Raw genomic sequence first — 22,989 nt, 5'->3', positions numbered from 1 at the left:
GACCAGCAGTTTCTGTAATTTCTAAGCATCAGAGCAGCTTATAATTTTAATTCAAATCACTTTGTGTCATCATGTAAGTGTTGAGGTAAACATTACGGATGCAGTCTGTGTTAATTCGCCTACAACTGATGAAGACATTTTTAATATCAGCTAGAATGCAATTTATCAGGTTTATAGACTCGTGTGATTGTTAATGTCTGTAAAACGGAGGGTATATGTTGGATTTCAGGTCCCTGACATCAGACAAGTCACAAATTCTGAATATTAACATGCATGTTGTAAACATCTCCGTCCGTCCTGTGTGATGGTGCTATTAGCTGGTTTGGAAACCAATTTTTATTATTCTTTTTTATCATATATTGTATTTTGAATTGATTTGAAATTGAAATTCTTGTGAGTCTTAAATGTATTTATTACATCTTTTGTAACAAACAACAAAAGGGGCCTAAACCTTATTTTTTCTTCAGCTTGTTTCCTTTTTCCTCAAGTTGAAACATGTCTAACTCACACGGACACGTCTTCGCCTCATGATGCATCACCTACAGCGAATTTGCATCTGTTCGCGTCCATGTGTGTCAGTGATGTCACCCGTTGGTTTGTGAACTGCCGTTTTGAAGCCTCGAGCGTAGCAATTCGACCATCTTGGATTTGACTATCGCCGTGTTTGATTTTTGAAGCCAGAAGTGACCATATTTGGACGAGAGGGTGGAACTGACCATAGCGCTAGCTGCTAGCTTGGTTAGCACGGTGCATTTAAAATCTATGGTCAACAGTGATAATGCTAATGCTAATTTCCGCTAGCGAAAAACAGGCCTAAAACCATTAAAACAAAATGTACTCACTGGAAACACTGAACATCCGACTCCTTAGAGGGTCTTTTATCACAACCAAACACTGAACAAGACTTTTTTTAGGCAACCAAAATGTCAAAATTAACTTTCATGAACTGAAAACACACTGTGAAATAGCAGCAGCTACGCCTATACTCTGGGGTTACGCCATGGTTACGTTACGTAAGCAATGTTGTCGCCGTGGTAGCGACTTGTCAATCACAACGTAGCTACGCCCTAAAGCATACGCTGCTTTATCATCTATTTTACTCTAAAGGGGACCATAATTTACAAACTGAACATCGTGCCGTATTGAAGAAGACTTGAGACCATAAACTCAGTAGGAAACAGTTTACTGAGGTAATAAATCAAGTGAGCAGTAGGGTCATTTTCTCATAGACTTCCATACAGTCGGACTTTTTTCTGCAGCCAGTGGAGTCGCCCCCTGATGGCCATTAGAAAGAATGCAAGTTTAAGGCATTTCCGCGTTAGCTTCACTTTTCAGACCTGGAGCTACCCGCTCGGTTTGTACACAATTGCGCTGCCTCTGAACACACCTTTACATCACCCCATATGCAGCCAATCAGGTGCCTGTTGGGGTGTATGGTGGCCATCTGGGACAAAAGACACCAAAGAAGGAATGTAACTGAAAAGCTCAGTCTACCAGTTTTCAGATATTTCAGTTTGGCAGGTGAGACCGTCAGACTGTGTGTGTGTGCGTGTGTATGTGTGTGTGTGTGTGTGTGTGTTTTGTCAGTCTAGTGACGCTGAGCAACAAACGCCACTGAATCTTGCGTGTCACTCGTTATTTTTCTTCTCCCCTCCTCCTCTTCCTCCTTCATGCCTCCCACCGCCACCAGCGCCTGCGTCGAGTCACACGACTGTTTCTCTGCATCCTCGTCGTATGTTAAATCCATCGTTCCTGGCCTCGACCTGCTCCCAGCGCCTCCTCCTCCTCCTCCTCCTCCTCCTCCTCTTCCTCCCCTGCCGAGCATCGGTAACACCACGGCGCCGCAGGTGCGTTTGACCAGTGCCGACAGCTCCTCCCGGGCGAGCGGGTTGAAGAGGAGGTAGAGCAGCGGGTTGACGCAGGCTGGCAGTGGCGCCACCAGCAGCAGAACCCCCTTCGCTGCCTCCGGGCCGGCGGCGGGGAGGCGCAGCAGGGAGGAGAAGGAGAGGAAGGCCACGGGGAGGTAGAGGAGACAATCAGAGAAGAGCAGCCACGCCACATGTCGAGTCAACGCCGCCTCCTCTTCGGTGGCGGGCGGAGCCTTGTTGGCCCGGCAGTAGAGGCGAGTGTAGGCGAGCGTCATGAGGAGGAAACACAGCGAGTCGAGCAGCACCAAGGAGACGGAGAAAGCCAGAGAGGATGAGGAGGAGGAGGAAGGCAGCGGCAAACAGAGGGAGGTGCTACTGTGTCCGGCCACCAGGGGGGGCAGCGTGACAGCCAGGCCCAACAGGAAGCACAGACAGACGGCCAGACGGACGGAGAGCGGCGACGAGGAGCGACCTGCAGAGGAAGATGAGTGAAATCAGACACAACCTGAGGAAGAATAAAATGTTTTGTGTGTTTTTCCACATTCTTAAAACGCCGTGTATCTAATATCCTCAATGTGACTGAACATAAAAACACGAGTCTCTTCTGGATAATATAACGATTATATAATTTCAACTTTGTTACTGAGAAATCATGTTTCTGGTCTCTAAATGCTACAAAAGAGTCCTGGAAGTAAAAATCAAATTAATTCTTCTAACAGAAAATATCACATGACTCACAGTTTGAGCTCTTTGGATCAACATGAAACGTTGAATCAGAAAGTAGAAAAGATGAACAAGATGTGTTAGAAAATATCTGACATGTAAAAAGTTCACAGAGCTCAAAATTCAGAGGAAACATTTTGAATTCATTACGCTCTGATTGGCTTCTTCTCCATAGCAACGGCAGCTAAAGCTCATGTAGTATTCTTAGCCATTCAACAAAGTCACGGACAAAAACGGATAAAGTTAAAATAATGTCAACTGATATAAACCCATAGGATTGTTACATCATCCAAAAAAAAATGAAATAATTGAAATGGGAATACAGAACGGGGGAAAAACACGTCCAGAACCAGCGTCCCTTTCAAGCAGCAACAACCAACTTGACATTGAAGCCAATGTGGAAGGAAGTTCCTTAAAGTGCCGCCGACGGCCGCTAGCTGCTCCAACTGACTCCCATTCAAAAAACATCAACTTCTCTCTAGAAATACTGAGTCAATCATTTTTTTAACGAGTCATTCTGGTCTCAATCTATAAATTCAGACCCTCTAATAAGTCTGCTGGTGGTCATTTTGGAAATTATTGCTCCGTTTATAAGATTTGAAGACTTATAGTAGCTTTGATGTCTGCCGTGTGGGCGTTGATTGACAGCTGTGATTGACAGTTGGCTCACACTGAGTCGCAATATTTCACTAAATTCAATGTACCTTGACAATGATACCTGATGATGATGATGATGATGATGCCGTGTTAGTTAGCAAACGTTAGCCCGAGCGCTCCCGGTAAGTTAGCGTTAGCAACCGCCGTCGCTCCTTATTTTGGAAGCTCCTGGTGTCGACTGTGAGCGGCAAATCTGGGCTTCGAACCAGCTCAAATGCAAACCGGCGGGTGACGTCACACCTCGCCACCGCCATCTTTATATACAGTCTATGGTTCCTTCCCATTTCTCAGTTCTATACCCCTGAGCTTCGGCAGCTGTTGAGCTCCGTCGTTGCGTTTGGGAACAAAATGCGGCGCCATAATTGACACAGAAAAGAAAAGTAAATCGATTGTTGGGCGCTCCCCCTCCCTCCGCTCTTGTGTTTTTCTCCCTCTTCTCTCTCTCAGGTGCTCTTCATCAGATGATGAGTAGCTGCTCCACATTTACGAGAAGCCGGAGGAGGAAGCTCTCTCTCTCAGCCTGCTACTGTTGTAGTGTTTTACTCTTTTGTTCCTTATTTTTTCCTCTCTTTTTGAGGACGGAGGTCTGGTAGTCTTGTTTTTGTGTCTTTGTTTGTTAGTTAAGGTTATTCACTCTATTTGAAAGGTTAGGCAGGAAGCTCTGTGCGGTTGGCTCAGACTTCTCCCACCTTTATGTTTTGTTTGGCCAGACCTCCTGACTCCCAGAGTTCTGGTTAATTCTAGGCAGTTCATTTTATTTATTCTTCTTTGTAAATAAAAAAACAACTTTCGCTTTACAACCGAACCTCGCGTCTGGCGTCCTCTTTATATTGTTACTGGTCACGAGGTCGAGCCAAATGTTTTTCTTCGCCGTGGCCGTAGTAACGACGTAGGTTGTAAAATAGGTTGTAAAGCAGAATTCACATAGTTAACTTCACCCTCAGAGTTTTTTATGTTCACAGTCTTGTACCTTCGACTTTTTAATCAAAGAACCAGAGATTTTCTAACACAGTTGTTCACAGTTGTCTGATGATTTAAGCAGGAGAGTTTCAGATGAGAGAACTGTGAGATTATTTCTTTCTCTTTTTGTTGTTTTAGTGTTTCGCTTTCGTACTGTGTGATTTGTCGTGTTTATTAGATAAGATACATGTCACCGTATTTACTGTTTTTGCTGTGTAAGACTGTGAATCTGAGCGTGTTCCTCACCGCTGTGCCCCTCAGCTTTGTGGTGGCGTGTGGCGGCGGCCAGGTATCTCTCCAGAGCTGCGACGGTGAGCAGGAAGAGGCCGGTCTGCGACGCAAACACACACAGGAAGCCGCTCAGCCGACACAGGAAGCTGCTCTCCCACCTCGCCCCGTATCTGAAAACAACAACAAACACATTTTAAAAGCTCTGTTTGAATCCACCCAAGTCCCCCACCCCCACCCCCCCTGCCCGCCTCCGCCGTCTGATCCGTACCTCCAGAAGCTGCCGAACGTCCAGGCGTCCACCGCCGCCAACCAGCCGCTCCACACTCCCATCAGGCCGTTCACCAGCGCCAGCAGGCCAATCAGCAGCTTGGGCGGTGTGACCGAGGTGGCGGGGGAAAAGAAGACGGACAGGACCACGAGGGCGTTGCTCACCAATGAGAGCGCCGCGATGAGCCACACCCCACCGCGGATCAGCCAGCTGCCGAGCAGACGGAGGCAAGGGCGGAACGGCCCTGGAGGAAGTTCAAATCAATTTATCATCAATTAATCAGATATTAATAAAGAGATTAGTATATAAAATAACTATAAAAAGAGTAAAATCTCCTAATTAAAAAGTGAAATGAGTGTTAATATCATGAAGAAAGACAGAATAAAGCACTAAAATCAGGAAAATTAAACTTGATACTAAAAATTCTTGAACAGGGAGAGAGGTGGAAATAATGTCATCTCATTGGCAGATTGTTTTTTTTGACTTCTTTTAAATAAATAAATAAATAAAAAAGTCACTAACTTGTATTAAATTCTCATGTTCTTGACTTAAAGTGATTTGCTTTATTGTAATTTCACTTCCATCTGCTGAAGGAGGAAAGTTTCAGTTCAACATGTGAACCTACGAGCAGGATTTGTGACATCACAGCTAGTTCGGAGCCAATCGTGATCCAGTATGAAACTTCCACAAGTGTGATGTGGAAACTTGACGCCTTCAGTCCACAAACACTGAGAATGAATATTTATATATTCATAGATTCCTTTTACATGATGGTGAAAGATTCATTTTAAGTATTTTAACAATGTAATTGAACTTTTCTTGTGGAAAAACTAATTTATACACAAATTATTATTCACAGCAGATTATTTTTATGTCATAAAACAGTCCAGAGGAGGTTTTTAAATAACTGGAGTAACGCAAAATAAACAAAATCTTACCAAAATAAGTAAAAGCACTTAAACTATTCAAGTTTTTAAATAGATACTGATGGTTTCAGAGTGTTTATGTTAGTATGAAATCATAGATGTGTTCAACTGGAAGCAGCGTTTTTATCTATCTGGTTTAACTTCAAATATGTGTGTGTGTGTGTGTGTACTTGTATTCCTGACGTTGTGGGGACATAAATCTTTTGGGTTCGATTAAGTCTCCAAGAAATGAATGTAAGTCAATGTAAACATGACTGTGTGTGTGTGTGTGTGTTGTTACAGCTGTATGTGTTGCCTGTCTGTTGCTCCGCCTGGGTCGTCTACACTTAATCAGTCCACAGGGAGGTGTATCTGGTCCAGGGATTTTATATTATTTCTATTGTATTTGGATTGTTTACAGCAGTCATTTAGTGTCCTGGTTGTTTTGGATGTTTTGTTAATAGGCGCCGACTAAGGGTGGGGCGTGACAGTGTGTGTGTGTGTGTGTTACCTGGTGCAGGGCTGCAGTGGACCGAGTGTTGAGGTTTGGGTTCATCTTCGAACTCCAACAGAAAATCCTCCCAGTCCTGATCGACTGCAGAGACACGATATCATTTTATTTAATGTTTCACAGTTATTCATCTTTAGGGGAATCAAGTGATGTTTTGTAGCGGACGGAGGATGATGATGATGATGATGAGCCACAAATCTGAAAAACAACCTTCAGCATTCACGCTCCTCAGAGGATGAACCCTTGTCTTCCATTTGTTTAGTAGCGATGGTGTGAGAGCTCACCTTGGCTCGTCACGAAGGCGTTGTCTCTCCCAGAAGAGTCTGCTGCCTCCTCTCTCTCCCAGGACGAACCTCCTCCTCCTCCTCCTCCTCCTCCTCCTCCTCCTCTCCTCTCACAGGAGACGAAGGCACAACACTGGAAGGCGTAAGGAAGCTCCATCACCCTGCAGCGAAACACAGAGACGTTATATCTTTATCATTTATTGACATTTTATTTCCAGTGAAGTCCAAACAAAGCTCAGATAAATCGACTTTATTACACCTGTTGTTCCGCAGAATCTCCCTTTAAATGCTTCCCAGTGGACCCAGTGGAGACAGATTAGTGTCTCCAGAGAGAAACCAGTTCCTTCTCTGTATGAGGCTCATTTTTCAGTAATAATTACAGCTGCAACGAGCTCGCTGCTCCTCCTGTCATTTAAACTCAAGATTAAATGAAAAATGTCTTTTTAACCCTTTTAGATCACATCTCCGCTCATATAGTGAACCTATTTAACAACATATACCAAAAAAATACAAAAAAATACATTTCTTTGTATTCTTATATCAAAATCCAATCATGTTTATATGACATGTGCTTCAATATCTTGACATCCACCCATCGAGAGTTAAGATTCGTTATGAAACGCCCACTTTTTAACGTTCAAATCAACTTCCTCCCAACGATACTCTGGAAATCTCGTCCAGAGCGACGTCCTCGTATTTTAAAGTGGATTTTATCAGCTCAGTGTGAAATTAGAGTTTTATGTGAAAATGAAGGAAGACAAACTGGTCTGATAAATGTAAACATGGCAACACCAACATATCGGCGTGTTTGTCATAAAAGTGAAACTTTGAGGAAATAACGTTTCATGTCAGTTGTCAATAAATGCAAAACAATGGCAGCTGAACATTTGTACCAAGGCTTCATCTAACTATTACGTTTATTACTGATCAATCAGTTTTGTCTATAAAATGTTAGACAATGGTGATAAATGGTGTTGATCAGTGTTTCCTAAAGCCCAAGATGACGTCCTCAGATGTTGTTTTGTCCCGTCCAACAGTCCACAAGCCAGATATTCAGTTTACTGTCATACAAGACTGAAGAAAGCAGGAAATATTCACATTTAAAAAGCTGGAATCAGAGAATTTTGGCTTTTTTTTCCCCTTTAAAAATGACAAAAATGATTAAATTGGCTCCATTAAAAGTCATGTGAATCAGCTGTTTGCAGCTCCTGTTTGCAGTGTAACAGACAAACATCACTGGATTACTGTGATACTGAAGAAAACTTGATGATTCAGTTCCGCAGCCTCTTTTTTATTTCTTGTTGATTTATGGAGGTTTATCACACATCAGAGATAGGAGCAGAGAGGATATTTGATTCCCCGCCTCCTCCTGCGATGTTAATGCCGTCCATGAAGCTTTAAGGACCGCGTGTGCATCACATCTAAACACTGCAGGAGTTAATCAGCTGTCGAATGGCTGTAAATTCAAACCTTTTTCCAGTTAAAGGGCCATTCCTCTAAATCATAGCAGCGGTATTTCCGTCCGCCGCTATAAACTAATAACAGGTCTGAACACTAAGGGTTTAAAACACGGCGAGAAAAACCTGTGACGTCTGTTTCAACCGCAGTTTGAACTCATCCGCCCTCCGGCATCCATGTTTGAGGTTCGGCGTCACAGCAGGCAGCGTTTTGTTTGGTATTTCATGTTTCGGTCATGGTAAGTGAGCCATGGATTACAACGGCGTATGTTTTGATTTAGACATGATTTGTCTTTGTTTATGTCTTTGTGTGTGTGTGTGTGTGTGTGTGTGTGTGTGTGTGTGTGTGTGTGTGATCACCTGACTCTCGGCAGGTCCTCTCGGGGTATTAACTCCATCAGCTGAGTGTTTCCAGCCAGTCGCAGGTGAGTTAAACTCTGCAGACCAATCAGAGGCAGAGACGACAGCTGATTGGACGACAGGTCGCTGCAGAGACAGAAAGAGAGAGAAGAAGTTTCAAGACCTTTTTAATACATCTTATAATACAATATAATAACTTTTTTCACCATAATACCAGTCAAAGAACGACAGAAAACCAGTCGGGACAATAAGAACAACAATTATTTATTGAAAACATGACTTTTTTGACATTTATATCACATTTTTGTCAGTATTTGACAGCTGCATCTATCAAAAATTCCACAAAAAATTACTTTAAGTCCCCTCTTTATCATTTAACAAATGGTTTGTTAGCAACTATAACTCTCATTAGTGTCTTTTCTTTTCATTATTTTCACTATGTTTCATTATATTTTGTTATTTTTCAGTTGAGAACTAGTTCACACTGGTGACACTGGTGAGGTTGTTCTGGTAAACTGGTGTGGTTACTCACAGTTTGGTCAGAGCAGGCAGAGCAGAGAACGAGTTCGGCTTCACCGACGACAATCTGTTCCACGATAAATCACTACGGACACAAACAGGAAGTCAGGAACTGAACCAACAACTTTCTATTCACAGATCAAGAGTGTTGACCTGATATCTGCTGTTAGCCTGGATTAACACACACACACACACACACACACACACACACACACACACACACACACCACGGGGTCTCATGTAACAGCCGTTCTTTGTTTCTAATCCCAGGATGAGAGAAAGTGTTTGCATAATGTGCTTATTTCTATAATACGATAATAAAATAAGTCATAATGTTCAGAGAGGCATGACTGAGGAGGTGGAAGTAAAACACGACAAATACACATCATTAATGTTACTTTAATATTAACTCAGTAAACTGAGCTGTTATTATGAACTCAGATTATTGATTTAGTGATATTCCACCTAAAATATGTATTTTGAGTATTGATAATTAAAAGGTAGATTGTGGCAAAATGGTACAAAAATAATGAATATTTTCAGTATTTTCCTTTCTTCTCTTTTTCGCCGTATGGAAGAAGGTCACTTCAGGCAATGATGCGGCGCTGCTGGTCTTCTTCTTCTGGCCCGAACAAAATAAAATGGATGTAAAATAGCAAACATGGCCCAAATCAAATGTGGGCCTTTTTCTGGTAAAGATGCAGTGCTCTCAGGTATGTGTACTGGGCCAGTTCTGGTTTATCTGGTTTGCTCTTGGTTGACATACGGTTTGCTTGTGGCCCAGATCTGGGAAACAGGAGCGGAGCGCCCGAGTGTCATCATTCCACGCAGTATGTTGGCCGGATCTTGGCTTTGCTTTACTTAGCCTTAGCTTTTACTTTGCTCCATATTTCAACAACTACTGGCTCATGAAATTGTGTTCAGACATTCACGTTCCCCAGAGGACGAATCTTAAACACTTTGATCGTCCTTTAACTTTTCCTCTAGTGACACCAACAGCTCAAAGACTTCTCATCTCAATGCATTTGGACCAAATTTGGTTCAAACATTCATGGTTCCCAGATGATATATTCTACTGACTTTTCCTCTTTTTCTCAACAACTATTGGATGGATTGCTGTGAAACTTTTAAGCCTTAATACTTTATGGCTGTTTATACCTGCAGATGTACTGATCAGCCTCAGCTGTACTTTGTGTTTGGTGCGTATTAGCGACTGTTAACTGACAGTATTTAGCTCCCTCCCTACCTGTCTTTATACTTCATGTCTTATTGTAACTAGTTGTTGTATTTCTGTGTAGATTTCTGACTGTGAGCCAAACTATGTCCTCATACCTGTCCCATCAACAACCAGACCACCTGGATCTGTGTGTGTGTGTTTCCATTTGGAAGTATTTAAAGAGGGCACCTTCGGATCACTGCTCAGGATCTTCAGGATAATTAAACCTGCAGACTCAGTGTGTGTGTGTGTGTGTGTGTGTGTGTGTGTGTGTGTGTGCTTACAGAGAGCGTAGTGACATCAGACCGTGGAAGGTGTTCTCCTCCAGTTCCTCTATTTCGTTATGGTGCAGATCACTGAAACGGACACACACACACACAAGCCCTGATATTTCCATTACATCACGTTAATCAATCTGTTTTAGAGGAAGGAGAGTTCTGTCTGAGTAATCTGATTGGTCAAAAATAGACTACAACAGTGCTAATTATTCCCATAATACACAGCTGGCTGTACTTTATTGGTTGCTATGGTAACTGTTAAAATAAGGCAGATTAGATAAGTGTGTGTGAGAGGCTCCGAAGGTCTGAAAATGTGTATCCAACATGTGATTGAGAAAGTATTGTATGTTTTTACCACATAAGTGTCAAATAAATAATTTTTTTTAAACAAAAACAAATAAAATGTCAACTTATAATAGGATTTAAAAATAAAACTCACATCTTCTGGATGCTCTCACAGCCGGAGAAACTGGGAAGAGTCTGGATCTGATTGTAGGAGAGATCGCTGCGGAAAGAGAGGAACGTCTCACTTGTTGTCATCACTGTTAAGTCCAAAACACACTGAACATAAAAAAAAGGGTCAACAGTGGCTTATTTGATCAGGATGTGGTCCAGTGTGAGCCTGTATTTATTAGACGTCTAAGAATTACACTTAATAATGCTGTAAAGCATCAGTTCCCGACCAGAAACACCCTCACAGCCCTGTCACATGACCTCAAGGGTTCATTTCAAGTCATTTTAAACTGGATGTTTTCAAATTTTTTAGCCATTTATCCGTTAGATTTAGCTAATTATCTTAACAGCTACACAGCTAATTCAGCTATATTAACTGTTTATCCATTACTTTTAACTATATTATCTATCAGAGAAAACACTGTGAGGGAAATTACACATAATCCATCATTCTGAATCTTAACATGTAACCTTTAGACGGGGAAGGTGTAATTTCTGCCGCTAGGGGTCTCTCAATCAAAACAATAACAAAAAAAAGGAGTTTGATGACGTCATGAAGTAGCGAGGGATCATGGGAGTTGTTGTCTTCGTTGTTAAACTGCTACCACTGCTGTACAGACAGATGTTGCTCTGCTGTCAGCTTCTTCCTGTTAGGATTCCTTCAGTGTTCGTTGTTCAGCAGGTTTTTATTGGAGCCGAATTATCCTCAGAAGTCTCCTCCTCTCCGAAACAAACTGACCCGCTGATTAAAACCAGTAAAAACACTGAATAAAGCAGTTTCACATTTAAAAAGTCAGTGTTTCTCTGACGCTGTTCGGTGGATACAAGACGTCCGGAGCCGAGCTGCCGCTAACGTTTGCTCAGCTTGTTTCTCTGATAAACCAAAAACAACCAAGATCTAAAAAGTTTATTGTAAAAATGTGGCTTAAAACCGGATAAAAAGTCAATTTATGACTTGAAGGGTCTGACAGACAACAACAACGCTGACTCATGCGTGAAGGAGCTGTGACGCCATCGAAACCAAAAAGAAACGGACCTTGATTAAAATTACAGATTTCTGCGGGTTTGAAACTTGTTGGAAACATTTGAGATAATGTAAGTACACAACTCAACAAAATATATAACATAGATCTAGTTGTTTTTAGATATTTTAAAGCAGAATAGTTAAAAATTGGACCTTTAACTGAGAGAACTTTAGCCTGATTACATACTGAAGTACTATCAATGTAACAGAAGGGTTCATGGAGACTGTGATACCAAACATATCTCAGTCTTCGGGAGTGCAAGCAGAGAATTTGCAACTGTTAACTGTTTAGAAAGACCAAGGCTAAAGTGGTGCGTCAGAGGGCAGCGAGACTGCCACAGAACCTTAGATGGAAACAAAACCAGATAAGGACGTTAACTGGAACAAGCAGCCTTGACAAGAAGTTTTTCAAGCTATAAAAGGTGTCAACAGTTTTTCATCTGTGTGCAAACAACAAATGTTCTGAGCATTAATGAAGTGTGACGAACACTGTAAGAGATTATTGTCTCCTTCCTCTTTGTCAGAGTGGAATCACATAATTGACACAACAGACGACACCTGTTTTAAAGTCCTCACACTCAGTTTCCGTATTGATTTTAAAATTCTTTTACTTGTTTTTAAAGCACTTCATGGTTCTGCACCAGCAGCATATACAGTATGTCCAAAATGTTTACAGTGTTTGAACCAGTACAGCAGGTCTCTGGTCCTTCTGGAACCAGTCTGGTAGTTGTTCCAAAGTGCAGGATGGAAACTTTTGGTGACGCAGTTTTTAGCTTTAATGGACCGAAGATCTGATAGCAGCTGAAGTGTTGAAATCCTCTTCAGTCTGGCTTCTGATTGAATGATTTATAGACATTATTTACTTTATTTTTTTCTCTTATTTTATTTATTCATGTTGTAAAATTTTATTTTATCTTTTATTTTATTATTAATATTATTTTATATATTTTTTTATCCTGCTTATTGATTTTATGTCTTTATTTAATTTTTTAAAATTTTAGCTAGTTTTTATTTCACTGTTTTATTATTAATATTATTAATATTATTATTATTATAGCTTTTAAATCTATTTTGTTTAATTAAATTTCATATCTTTTTATTCTCTATGCATTAGTTGACACGTGTTCTGTATTATTATCGTCGTCATCAGTGACTCGTCTGTATGAAAGGTTTTGTACAAATACAGATTGATTAATTTATTCATTACTGCAGTTGCAATATCTGAAGGCTTTATTATCTACTTCAGTCGTGTCTCTATTACACATCAGCCGACTATTTATTGCTGTTAGTTATCAGTTTTTTTTTATCAGTTATTTCTCTGCTTGCCGGCTCTCTTTCTTTCATGCGTTCTTATTGACCAGATATTACTGTTGACTCAATATGAAGATTTATTTATTTATTTATTTTCTTTGTACGCACTGGAAAGAAAATGAAACAATAGGAAACTGGAGGTAGGTACAACGAAGATGATCAGATGATTATTGATAAAATAACATCGACGACAGATTTATTCTTTGTTTGTTTGCAGCCCTGATAAAAGCCAAACATAAGAAAAAAGAATAAGTGATTAGATTTGAAATGTTCATATACAAAAAGGCTAAAATGACTCTATTCTTAATGATACTGTTTCAGTAACTCATTATTGATTATTGATCATGACTGGTGATATTTTGTACAATCAGAGAGGCTCGACTCTCTTAAAAACAAACTTTTATTCTTAAGTAAGTAAAATTTTTACTTTTATCTTTCACTTAAGTCCAAAACATGAGAGTTTTGATAAATACAGACCTGAGTCGAGTCTTTTTTTCTTTTTTGTAATGTGTTAAAAGCTGCCGACGTGTTTTTAGGCTGAACTAATTTAAATGAGTTTAGACGTGGATGCAGTTTGTATTCGGACTCACAGCAGCTGCAGGTTTGGAAGCTGCTCACACACAGAACCGGGAAGAGAGGTGATCCGAGCTCCAGTGATAGTCCTACACACACACACACACACACACACACACACAAAAGACAACATGTCAGATGTATTAATCCGTTACAACTTTACAGCGAGTCTCAATTTTACCAGGAAAAAAACAGTCCAACAGTCCTCTGGAGGTCACAGTCTGCTCACTATAGATGAATCCAGCAGCTGATTTATGAATTATGCTCTTAAAGATCCCCTTCAGAAATGTTTTAAACCATATATAATACTCTGCTTTGAATAATAATTTACGTTTGATGTGGTTTTCCAGAAAAAAAACAAACAGGTACAATGACATTTAAACATCCGACTGACGGAACAAGAAGAGAAACATGTTTTTGAGTGGAAGAGGACTTCAAGTGCTGCTGTTACTGCAGAGGAAGTAAAGACATTTCCAATCAGAGATGTTTAATCAGGGTGGACAGATGAAGCTCGTCTATGTGAAAGTGGAAGTTCTTAAAACAGGAGTGTGAAACTGGTTGTGACTCAGGCTTTGTAAAAAACAACAATAACAGTCTGGATGTGAAAGCGCTGCGTGGAGTCGCTCATTAAACCCAGCAGGAATTACTTAACTAGCTTGTGATTTCAATCATCACACTCCGTGATTTCATGTCATTGTAATTAGAAGAAACACATCATTTCATATAAATCTCAAACACACAAGTGGAATTTCAGCCAGGAAACGTAACGCTCGCTCCGTCTTCGCGGTCTCTGATTGGTCCTTTGTTGGCCTTCTGCTCAGAATGTGATGGAAAATTTAAAACGACTTTCTCTGGAAAGTTAGGAAACTGTGACGGGCCTTTTTTTTAAAAAAGATTTTCTGACAATTTATAAACAATAAATCGGGAAAATATTTGATGATAATAATAATAATGAAAATAACCATTAGTTGAAGCACAATAGTCATTAAATACAATCAAAATAAAGGTTATGATTCACAGAACTTAACACCCAAAGAGACGTCAACAACTTACTTTTTCTCCTAAAACACATGTGAAAACCTAAAAAAATGTGGAATAAAATTTAGAAAAAGAGCAAATTTATGAAAATGAGAAGCTGGAACTAGAGAATTTTTTTTTTTGCTGGAAACAATTAATTAAGTATGAAAATAGTTGCAGGAAAAACGTTTCAGCTCCACATGAAACAAATGTAAAAGTGGAATTTCAGACAGGACAATGAAAGCTAGCACCAAGCTAACAAAGCTAACAGAACAGCAGTAAGTGTTGTTGGTGTTTTACTGTGTTACTGTAAACTCTGATAAATGAATGTAAGGGGAGTTTATGTTCAACAACAGACTAAAGGAGCAGTGTCCTGTTGATACAGGATGTCGGGGCGAGACGTAACACTGGGAGGGATCATTTCAAAGTGTGAAGCAATGAAATATCTGTGAGGCACAGAGTTCAAGAATGTGTGACGGTTTGTTTGGTTGGAGTTTTGATTTCCACCTACCGGTTCAGTGTGAGGTTACTGTTAAACACACGCCGCTTTCAGAAACAAGTTTAAATGGAAAAATACAAGAAAATAAACATTGCGATGGTGTTTATTATGACACGGAAAAACTGGGTCACAACAAGGAGAGAAAAAGGGGGTTTTAATTTCATGCTGAGCTGCAGAAAAATAAAGTTACAGTCTGTCAGAATAATAACTGCTGCGTATTAATAACAGCAGTTTGATTTGAGGTTCAGCTCTCAAAACACACACTGATGTCGGCTACAACAGCAAACACACCACGATATGAAACATTCCTGTGTGCATGTGTGTGTGTGTGTGTGTGTGTGTGTGTGTTTGTGTGTGTGTGTGTGTGTGTGTCTCTTACAGGCTCTCCAGGCTCTTGGTTCCCGTCAGATCTGGAAACTCTGTGAGATCTGCTGCTCCGTTCAGAGAGCTGAGAGACGACAAAGAGAAATATTGCACCTTGTGTTCAGTTTGTGTGTTATATTCTTTGTGTGATTAGTGTCTGAGTTACTGAAGGCTGCAGCGAATTAGTGAATCAGCATCTTGGACTCACTTTTAGTTTCATTCTGTGAGTGAAAGAGATCAAAAAGCTCATAAAATAAAGTGAAAATATAGTTTTAGTGAGATAAAAGTGATACTCCAACCTGCAGTAAGTGATGTTTTGTCCACTAGTTTCCATCAGAAACATATTCATATACATATCATCAGCTTTTAAGTTGATATGTTGAACTTGTTAGCAAATTATTTCCACATCCAGCAGTTACGGAGCAACATTATCATTCATTTGGAGTCGTGTTTCTGTCCACCTGGTGAATGTGAGTCCAATATTCACTCTCTTTTAGCTCTGTTTTTGCTCTCTACCAACTCCTGAGGGAAATATCTGGCTCTTTAGCTGCTAAATGCTCCACTATGTTCACCAGCTAGTCTACAGCTAACTGTGTCTGTTTGCAGTTTAGTGCTGAGCAGGTAGTGTACAGCGGCTTTTTACAGCTTTTACTCTGAAAACGACGCTATGAGACGCTGAGAGTGAACCAGAACAGTAAAGTTGCAGCCAGACAGATAAACAATGAGCTGAAACTCACTATAAAGCTCCGTAAAGCCGAGAGGAGCTGCAGAGTCACTGATAGGTTCATCACTATGCACATATTTTTCATCATTACATCGTTTTATACATATCTTATTGTTTTTGCCCCTTTAAAGGACCATTGTGTAGAATTTAGTGGCATCTAGCGGAACAGACTTGGCAGAGATGGAATATAATATTCATAACTATGTTTTAATTAGTGTATAATCCCATGAAAATAAGAGTCACTGTGTTTTAGAATGAGCCCTTTAGATCTACGGAGGGAGCGGGTCCTCTTCATCGGAGGCCGCCATGTTGCACCGTCATGTTTCTACTGTAGCCCAGAATGGACAAACCAAACACTGGCTCTAGAGAGGGTCTTTTGCATTTTTTGCCAGTTTTGTGGCCATTGTAGGTTATCCTACACACTTGGAAAGGGGTATTCAGTTTGCTGCGATGTGCAACCTCACTGATAGATGCCGCTAAATCTTACACACTGGTCCTTTAAGCCCTTTTTTTTTTTTTTGCTGATTTAATTTCCTTCATTTCAAGACAAGATCTTTGGCATGTGAGTAGTACGATACATGCTCTAGGAGACTTTTTATGGAAATAAAAATGGAAATATTTAATTTTAATAATGTTTTGTATTCATGTCCAGATGTTTTCCTCAGAGAAAGGAGCTAAAAGAGCCAATTTCATACAGAGGATGAACTGAGGGGCTTCATAAAGGACCAGCATACTATAAATATGGAGTTTTTTGAGCTGTAACTCATGCAAAGATATTCCAGTAGAGCCTTAGAATATAAATATGGACCTGGAAATGTGCTTGATACAGTATGAACCCTATAAGTAAATCTATAAAAGTGTCTAATAAACTGTGTTGAGTTAGTGTTGAGTGTGTGTCTCACAGTGTGCGCAGCTCTGGTAGGTTCTGAAAGGCCGAGCGTCCGACAGACTGGATCGGATTGTCGTAGAAAAATCTATAAAATGAACACAGACACAAAGACAAACAGCATCATCATCAACACAGGTGGACACACTGGATTTCAGAATAAGCCGTCCAAAGAGCCATTGTTACTTGTCTCAGTAAATGTTTTACTTCTATCTATTCAAAAGCATTTTTTCAGTTTGACATCATTTGTCAGTGGTACCTACATGGTGATCAGCGAAGGGTTCCCGGTAAAGGCGTGCTCGGGAATGGACTGTATGTTGTTACTATGGAAACCACTAAACAGGGAAGAGAAAGAGAAGATAATTAATTACTTCTACTTCCTTCATTCCTTATGAGCAAACTCACTTCTAACTTCCTTACTAAGAAGCATCCTCCTTCCTTCATTGGTAACAAGGGAGCTTCCTTCTTCCTTGTGCCTTAGCTTCCATCTGCTATTAATTTTTATTGCAAGTCATTATGGGATGCCCTTCTCTACTTGAAAACATGTTTTTTATCAAACAAAAAAATAACCCTCAAGAGGAACATTCCCATATGTTCTACCTGAATGACGGATAGTTGATTCAAATGGTTGAATCTGTAAAAATCAACGATATTGAATAATTTTGTGTTTTTTTGCATTTTAACACCACGTTTAGTAACAACAAGAAAAAACGAAAAACAGATGAGGAAGGAAAATAACTATCTTCCCTCTTTTTGCTCAAACATGATGATGTTACGCTTTTTGTGATTTTCTGTTATTTATTTCCTGTTATGATGTCGGATGTTAAACATGAGTTCCAAAAGTTCCAAAACTTGAGGTGAACTTATGTAGAAATGCTGCCTGCAAGTCAAAAGTCAGGGCTTCAATCTGCTCTAAATGCTTTGTTTTTCTGTCTTGCTGACGAGCTGATGTCAGTTTGTCGCACATGCCCATTAACAGCCGTCTATTTTGTAGTCTTTGTTGCTAAGGTGGTTGCTAAGGTGTTTCCATGTGTTGTCCACTCTCATATTTCAGATCTGATTCAGCTCCGACATGTACGGATGGATTTGAGAAGTTTATATTTCAAGTAAAGAAGGAGAAAAAGAAGTAAAATCCTGCTACTATAGTTTGTTTATGTAGGAGGAAGCTTCCTGAAGCTGACCAATCAGAACAGAGTGGGCTCATCAGGAGGCGGGCCTTAAAGAGACAGGAGCTAAAACGGCCTGTTTCAGACAGAGGCTGAACTGAGGGGCTGCATAAATAAGGAGTTTTTGACTGGAAATCATGTAAAGATATTCCAGTAGAGCCCCAGAATATAAATATACACCTGGAAATATGCAGACTATGTCTCCTTTAAGCTAATGTATGCTTATGTTGAGATCCTGAGCCAGATTCATCTACACTGGATACACAGATGCTGTCTGAGGTTTTTCTTGATCAAACACACACAAACAGTTGAGACTCACAGCTCCTTGAGGTGACTGAGCGAGTGGATGGCTGTAGGAAACTCGACCAGACTGTTGTAGTTCAAATCCCTGAGAAAGAGAGAAAGAAAGAGGTTATAAAATACAAGCAACTTGGTAGGAAAGTTGGCAATTTTACGATGATGTTCTCTCTGTAGCACAGATGTACATAATTACACTGGGAATACCTGTTCTAGACTGGGAATGTTAGCTTTATGTCAGGGATTAGTACTGCTACATCAGAAATGTTACGGCTTAATTGTGAATATCAACTGTAAACTGGTAATATTTGGTCAAACTTGAAATGTCAGCTACTATTAGTCTCAAATCAGCTCTAGACTGGGAATATTAACTCTCTAAACTGAGAATGTCAAACTATTCCTTTAAAGGAAACTGAGAATATTAGATCAAATCTGGAAATATTAGAATAAACTTGCAGTTTCAGTTCTGAAATTGGAATATCAGATTTACATCATTGCTATCAGTTTTTACTTTGGGAATATCTTCTCTATACTGGGAATGGTGAGCTTTAGGCTAAGAATATGTTGAATCTGAACCAGGAATATTTTCTGATCTGAACTGAGAATGTTAGCTCTTAACTGGGAATACCAGATCAATAGTAAGAATATTTATCCCTAAACCCTGAATCAGCTCCATGTGTCAGCTCCAGATCAGGAAACCAATTCTATACCAGGAAAGGTCAGCTCTGAACTGGGAATGTTAACCCTACACTGGGAATATCAGGTCAATAGTGGGAACACAGTAGTTAGCCCTCAATCGCAAATACCAGCCTCATAATGGGAATGTTCAACTCAAGACTGGGAGTGTTAGCTTCAGACTGGGGATACCAACTCTATACTGGTATTCAATGGGAATACAAGCTTTTCTGGGAATGAAAATGCTAGACTGGGAATACCAGATCTATAGTGGGGTCAGTTAGCCCAAGAACAGAAATACCAACTCCATAATGGGAATGTTCAACTCTAGACTGGGAGTGTCAGCTCCAGTTCGGGAAACCAACTCTATATTAGGAATGGTCAGCTCTGAACTGGGAATTCTAGTTCCAGACTGTGAATAACCAATCTATCCCGGGAATGATCATCTCTAGACTGGGAATACTGACTCTAGAATGGTGAATAGTCAACACTAGTCTGGAATACCAGATCAATAGTCGGGAGAGTTAGTCCTAGACTGGAAATATGAGATCTATACCAGGAATGATCAGCTTTGGTCCAGAAATGTCAACTCTAGACTGGGAATGCCAGATAAATAGACCTGGAATAGTTAGTCCTAGACTGGAAATACCAACTCCATACTAGAAGTGCTCAACTCTAAACTGGGAATGTTAGTTCCAGATTGGGAATACCAGATCTATACTGGGAATTATCAGCTCTAGACTAAGATACTAACTCTCTAGAGGGAGTTGTTACTTCTAGACTGGGAATACCCAATCTATAGCATCAATGGTCAGCTCTAGTTCAGAAATGGCAACTCTAGACTGAGAATACCAGATAAATAGTGGGAGTAGTTAGTCCTATACTAGAAATATCAGTTTCATACTGGGGTGTCAGCTCCAGATTGGGAAATCAAATTCTATACTAGAAATTTCAACTCTGAAGTGGGAATGCCAATACCAGCTCTAGACTGGTAATACAACTTTATACTGGGAACGACAGCTTTATGTCAGCTCTATAACAGGAAAGCCTGCTCTACAATGTTCTGGGAACGCTGGCTTTACACTGGGAACTTTGATGTTTCATGTAAATATTTGTGTTTCAAGCTTGATGTTTAGCTTAATCTATTTTTCCGTCTTTTACGTTTATTAAAGAAACATTTAACTGTGCCTCTTTCTTTTCTTTCATCACCAGTAGAGACTAGAGCATTCTTCGAGTCTACACATGGCTTCAATTAGTTCCTCCCATCCATCTCTGGGATGCAGGTGGCTATTACACACACACAGCCTGTGTGGAATGAAGCTGCCACATTGTGAAAATACCATTAAATTGAAATTGCTTCAGTCTGGTTCTGAGTGTGTGAGTACGTGTGTGTGTCCAGAGGATGATTTGTAACAACAATAGCTGATACGCTTTCTACCACAGCTATTATTGGTGGAATTTGTAGAGTTATGATTGGATGAGAGCTGAGTAAAAGGTTCCTGATTAGGTCACTGGGGTTTATGGGAGAGCTTTACAGAAATCCCAGTTATTATCATGTCATATTGTAATTCATATTATGTGCAGATTATGTCGGATATGGTGTTTGCGGGATTATATATCGGATTCAACGCGCTGAAGAAGTTCAACTTCATTGAAAAAAAAGTAAAAAGTACAAGATTATACAACTGCTGAGTCGTGCTGAGAAAATATCCAACCAGAGAGCTTCAATTTCTGTTGCCATGCGGTTAGCGTCGGGGTGAAGTTAGACGTTGAGTTTTGCAGAACTCTTGACAAATTTTGCTAAATTAATCAATTTACTTTTGGATCAATTTAGTGCAGAAGTTTTGAAACTGTGAGGTGCGATTCGTGTCAAACTTTGCACTCCTTCTCTCTTCTAATTTTTTTCTAATTCACTTTGATTTACACTTTCTGAAGCTATTATCGTTTCCGACGTCCATCACAAATAAACGTCCATTATCCACTTAGAAATCAGAACCAGAGAATCATCACATTTTTAAGTTTTCTTCAGTATCAAAGATGAGGTGCTTTGTTTCTGTTTGTAGTGACAAAGTGTTCTGAAAATGTTAGAAGTCTAGTTTAACAACAGATTCTTAATTAAGGTTCATTTACTAGCTTTTATCGGAGCTTTCCACCACATTTCATTGCCTTCACCTGCTAATAGAGTAACAGATGGTCATATACTAGGGTAGATCGTAACCTGTTTTTGTTAGAAGATGGTCTTTGACATTGGATAAGAAAAGCCTCCTTGAGCTTTCTCTGACAGAAACAAACAATTGAGCCAATGCCTTTCGCTGATGCAGGCCTTGAGATGTGGTTGAAAGTTCAGGAAAAGGCAAGTAAGTGGACCAACTGCTACCACTATTGCCAAGCCAATGAACTTTCACAGTCAAAGCCCTAAACTCTAAGCTCTGGTCTTTTGCATAGCAACGGCCACCAAGGCTCATGGGTACTGTAGTGTTTGGAGCCATTTCATTTGTTTTTGACTGAAAATAACCTTTTTGTGCACGTTATAATAACGCGATGTAGACATTTTACACATTCACAGAAACAAAAAGTTGAATTAACACCACAAACAGTTCCACAGTGTTTTTGTGGTGCGTCAGAGGTTTCTGAAGATATGTTTTGAAAGCTGGAGTTTGGGTTTATAGCTCACAACCATTTTCGTCACTTACTGGAACCAGAAAATCCCAATTTGGGCAAAAGAGCAGGGCTTGAGTGAAGCTGTGGTGGGCAAACTGTGGAAACCACCACAGCTGAACTAAACATGACGTTAGTAAATGTAATGTGTGCCCTCCTAAAACCCTGGTGTGTTTTCCTTGACTGAACCGAGCTGGTTGTATTAATTTATTTTTTTCTGTTTTCATTTCCGTTTTCTTCCTCTCTGTCTGTTTGTGTTTGTAGTTTCAGATGAACTTGACTCTTTGGTGTGGTTTATTATTCCTGATCGTACAGGTACACAACCTCCTAACACACACAGAAACACATGCTGCCGGTGCGTGTGTGTGCATGAATAGTAATTATGATTAGCATACAGCCAGGGCCACACACGGAGCCAGTCACACACACACACACACAGAAGTATTTCCAAATGAAGGCAGTGTGTGTTTGTGTGTTTAAACCTGCTTCTCTGGTTGACTGAGAAAACAGAAACATGTTCTATACACACACACTAATTCATGCAGAAACACACACACCAACATAAACACACACAGGTTAATCTGCGCCGACTTCATCCAATATCAAGAAAATCTTGCTAAAAATCCAAATCACATGCTAACTGGTAATGGCACACACAACAGTTTTATCGCCATAAACTAAAAAAGATGTAAAAAAAAAAAGAAACTTTCCACTCTACTACTCCAGCAGCAGTATCATTTCTGCTGCCTGCCTGCCTTAGATTGGACGGTTCACACACTTTAGAGCGCACAGCGTTGCTCCCTGTTTGCTCTTGATTGGATGGTTCACGTCTCTGAGCGCTTGAGAGCGGACGGTTCCACTCCATAACGTTTCTTTGCTGGACGGTTCTCGTTTCTGAACGCTTAAGACTCCATCTAATATACAAAAAAAAACCTCTGAAAAAGTCACTAAAAATCCAAATCACGGTCAGTTACACTTCCTGTATACTCTAGATTAGATGGTTTACGTTAATGACCACTTTGCGCTCCCTTCCCAGTCTAGTTTGGGCGGTTTATGTCTCTGACTACGTTGAAGTGGACGGTTACGCTTCCCATTTGCTCTAGAAT

At 40.2% G+C, this 22,989-nt stretch overlaps 1 protein-coding gene across 2 annotated transcripts in view; it reads right to left on the bottom strand.

The window, feature by feature from the left end:
* Positions 1 to 1,223: 1,223 nt before the first annotated feature.
* LOC122975554 (leucine-rich repeat-containing G-protein coupled receptor 5-like) overlaps positions 1,224 to 22,989 on the bottom strand; it is a 48,681-nt gene continuing 26,915 nt past the window's right edge. For both annotated transcript variants that reach the window (XM_044344059.1, XM_044344060.1), the window contains exons 7-20: positions 18,573 to 18,641; positions 17,351 to 17,422; positions 17,104 to 17,175; positions 15,494 to 15,562; positions 13,616 to 13,687; positions 10,677 to 10,742; positions 10,244 to 10,315; positions 8,757 to 8,828; positions 8,225 to 8,350; positions 6,408 to 6,568; positions 6,124 to 6,207; positions 4,708 to 4,951; positions 4,455 to 4,609; positions 1,224 to 2,340 (exon numbers count right to left, since the gene is read on the bottom strand). In XM_044344059.1, coding sequence (XP_044199994.1) covers positions 1,589 to 2,340; positions 4,455 to 4,609; positions 4,708 to 4,951; positions 6,124 to 6,207; positions 6,408 to 6,568; positions 8,225 to 8,350; positions 8,757 to 8,828; positions 10,244 to 10,315; positions 10,677 to 10,742; positions 13,616 to 13,687; positions 15,494 to 15,562; positions 17,104 to 17,175; positions 17,351 to 17,422; positions 18,573 to 18,641 — 2,086 coding nt within the window. In that variant the 3' untranslated portion in view covers positions 1,224 to 1,588. The remainder of the gene's footprint in view (positions 2,341 to 4,454; positions 4,610 to 4,707; positions 4,952 to 6,123; positions 6,208 to 6,407; positions 6,569 to 8,224; positions 8,351 to 8,756; positions 8,829 to 10,243; positions 10,316 to 10,676; positions 10,743 to 13,615; positions 13,688 to 15,493; positions 15,563 to 17,103; positions 17,176 to 17,350; positions 17,423 to 18,572; positions 18,642 to 22,989) is intronic.

Source organism: Thunnus albacares, chromosome 23 (genome assembly GCF_914725855.1).
Source record: "Thunnus albacares chromosome 23, fThuAlb1.1, whole genome shotgun sequence".
Taxonomy (NCBI): domain Eukaryota; kingdom Metazoa; phylum Chordata; class Actinopteri; order Scombriformes; family Scombridae; genus Thunnus; species Thunnus albacares.
This window is presented reverse-complemented; position numbering and strand designations above follow the sequence as displayed.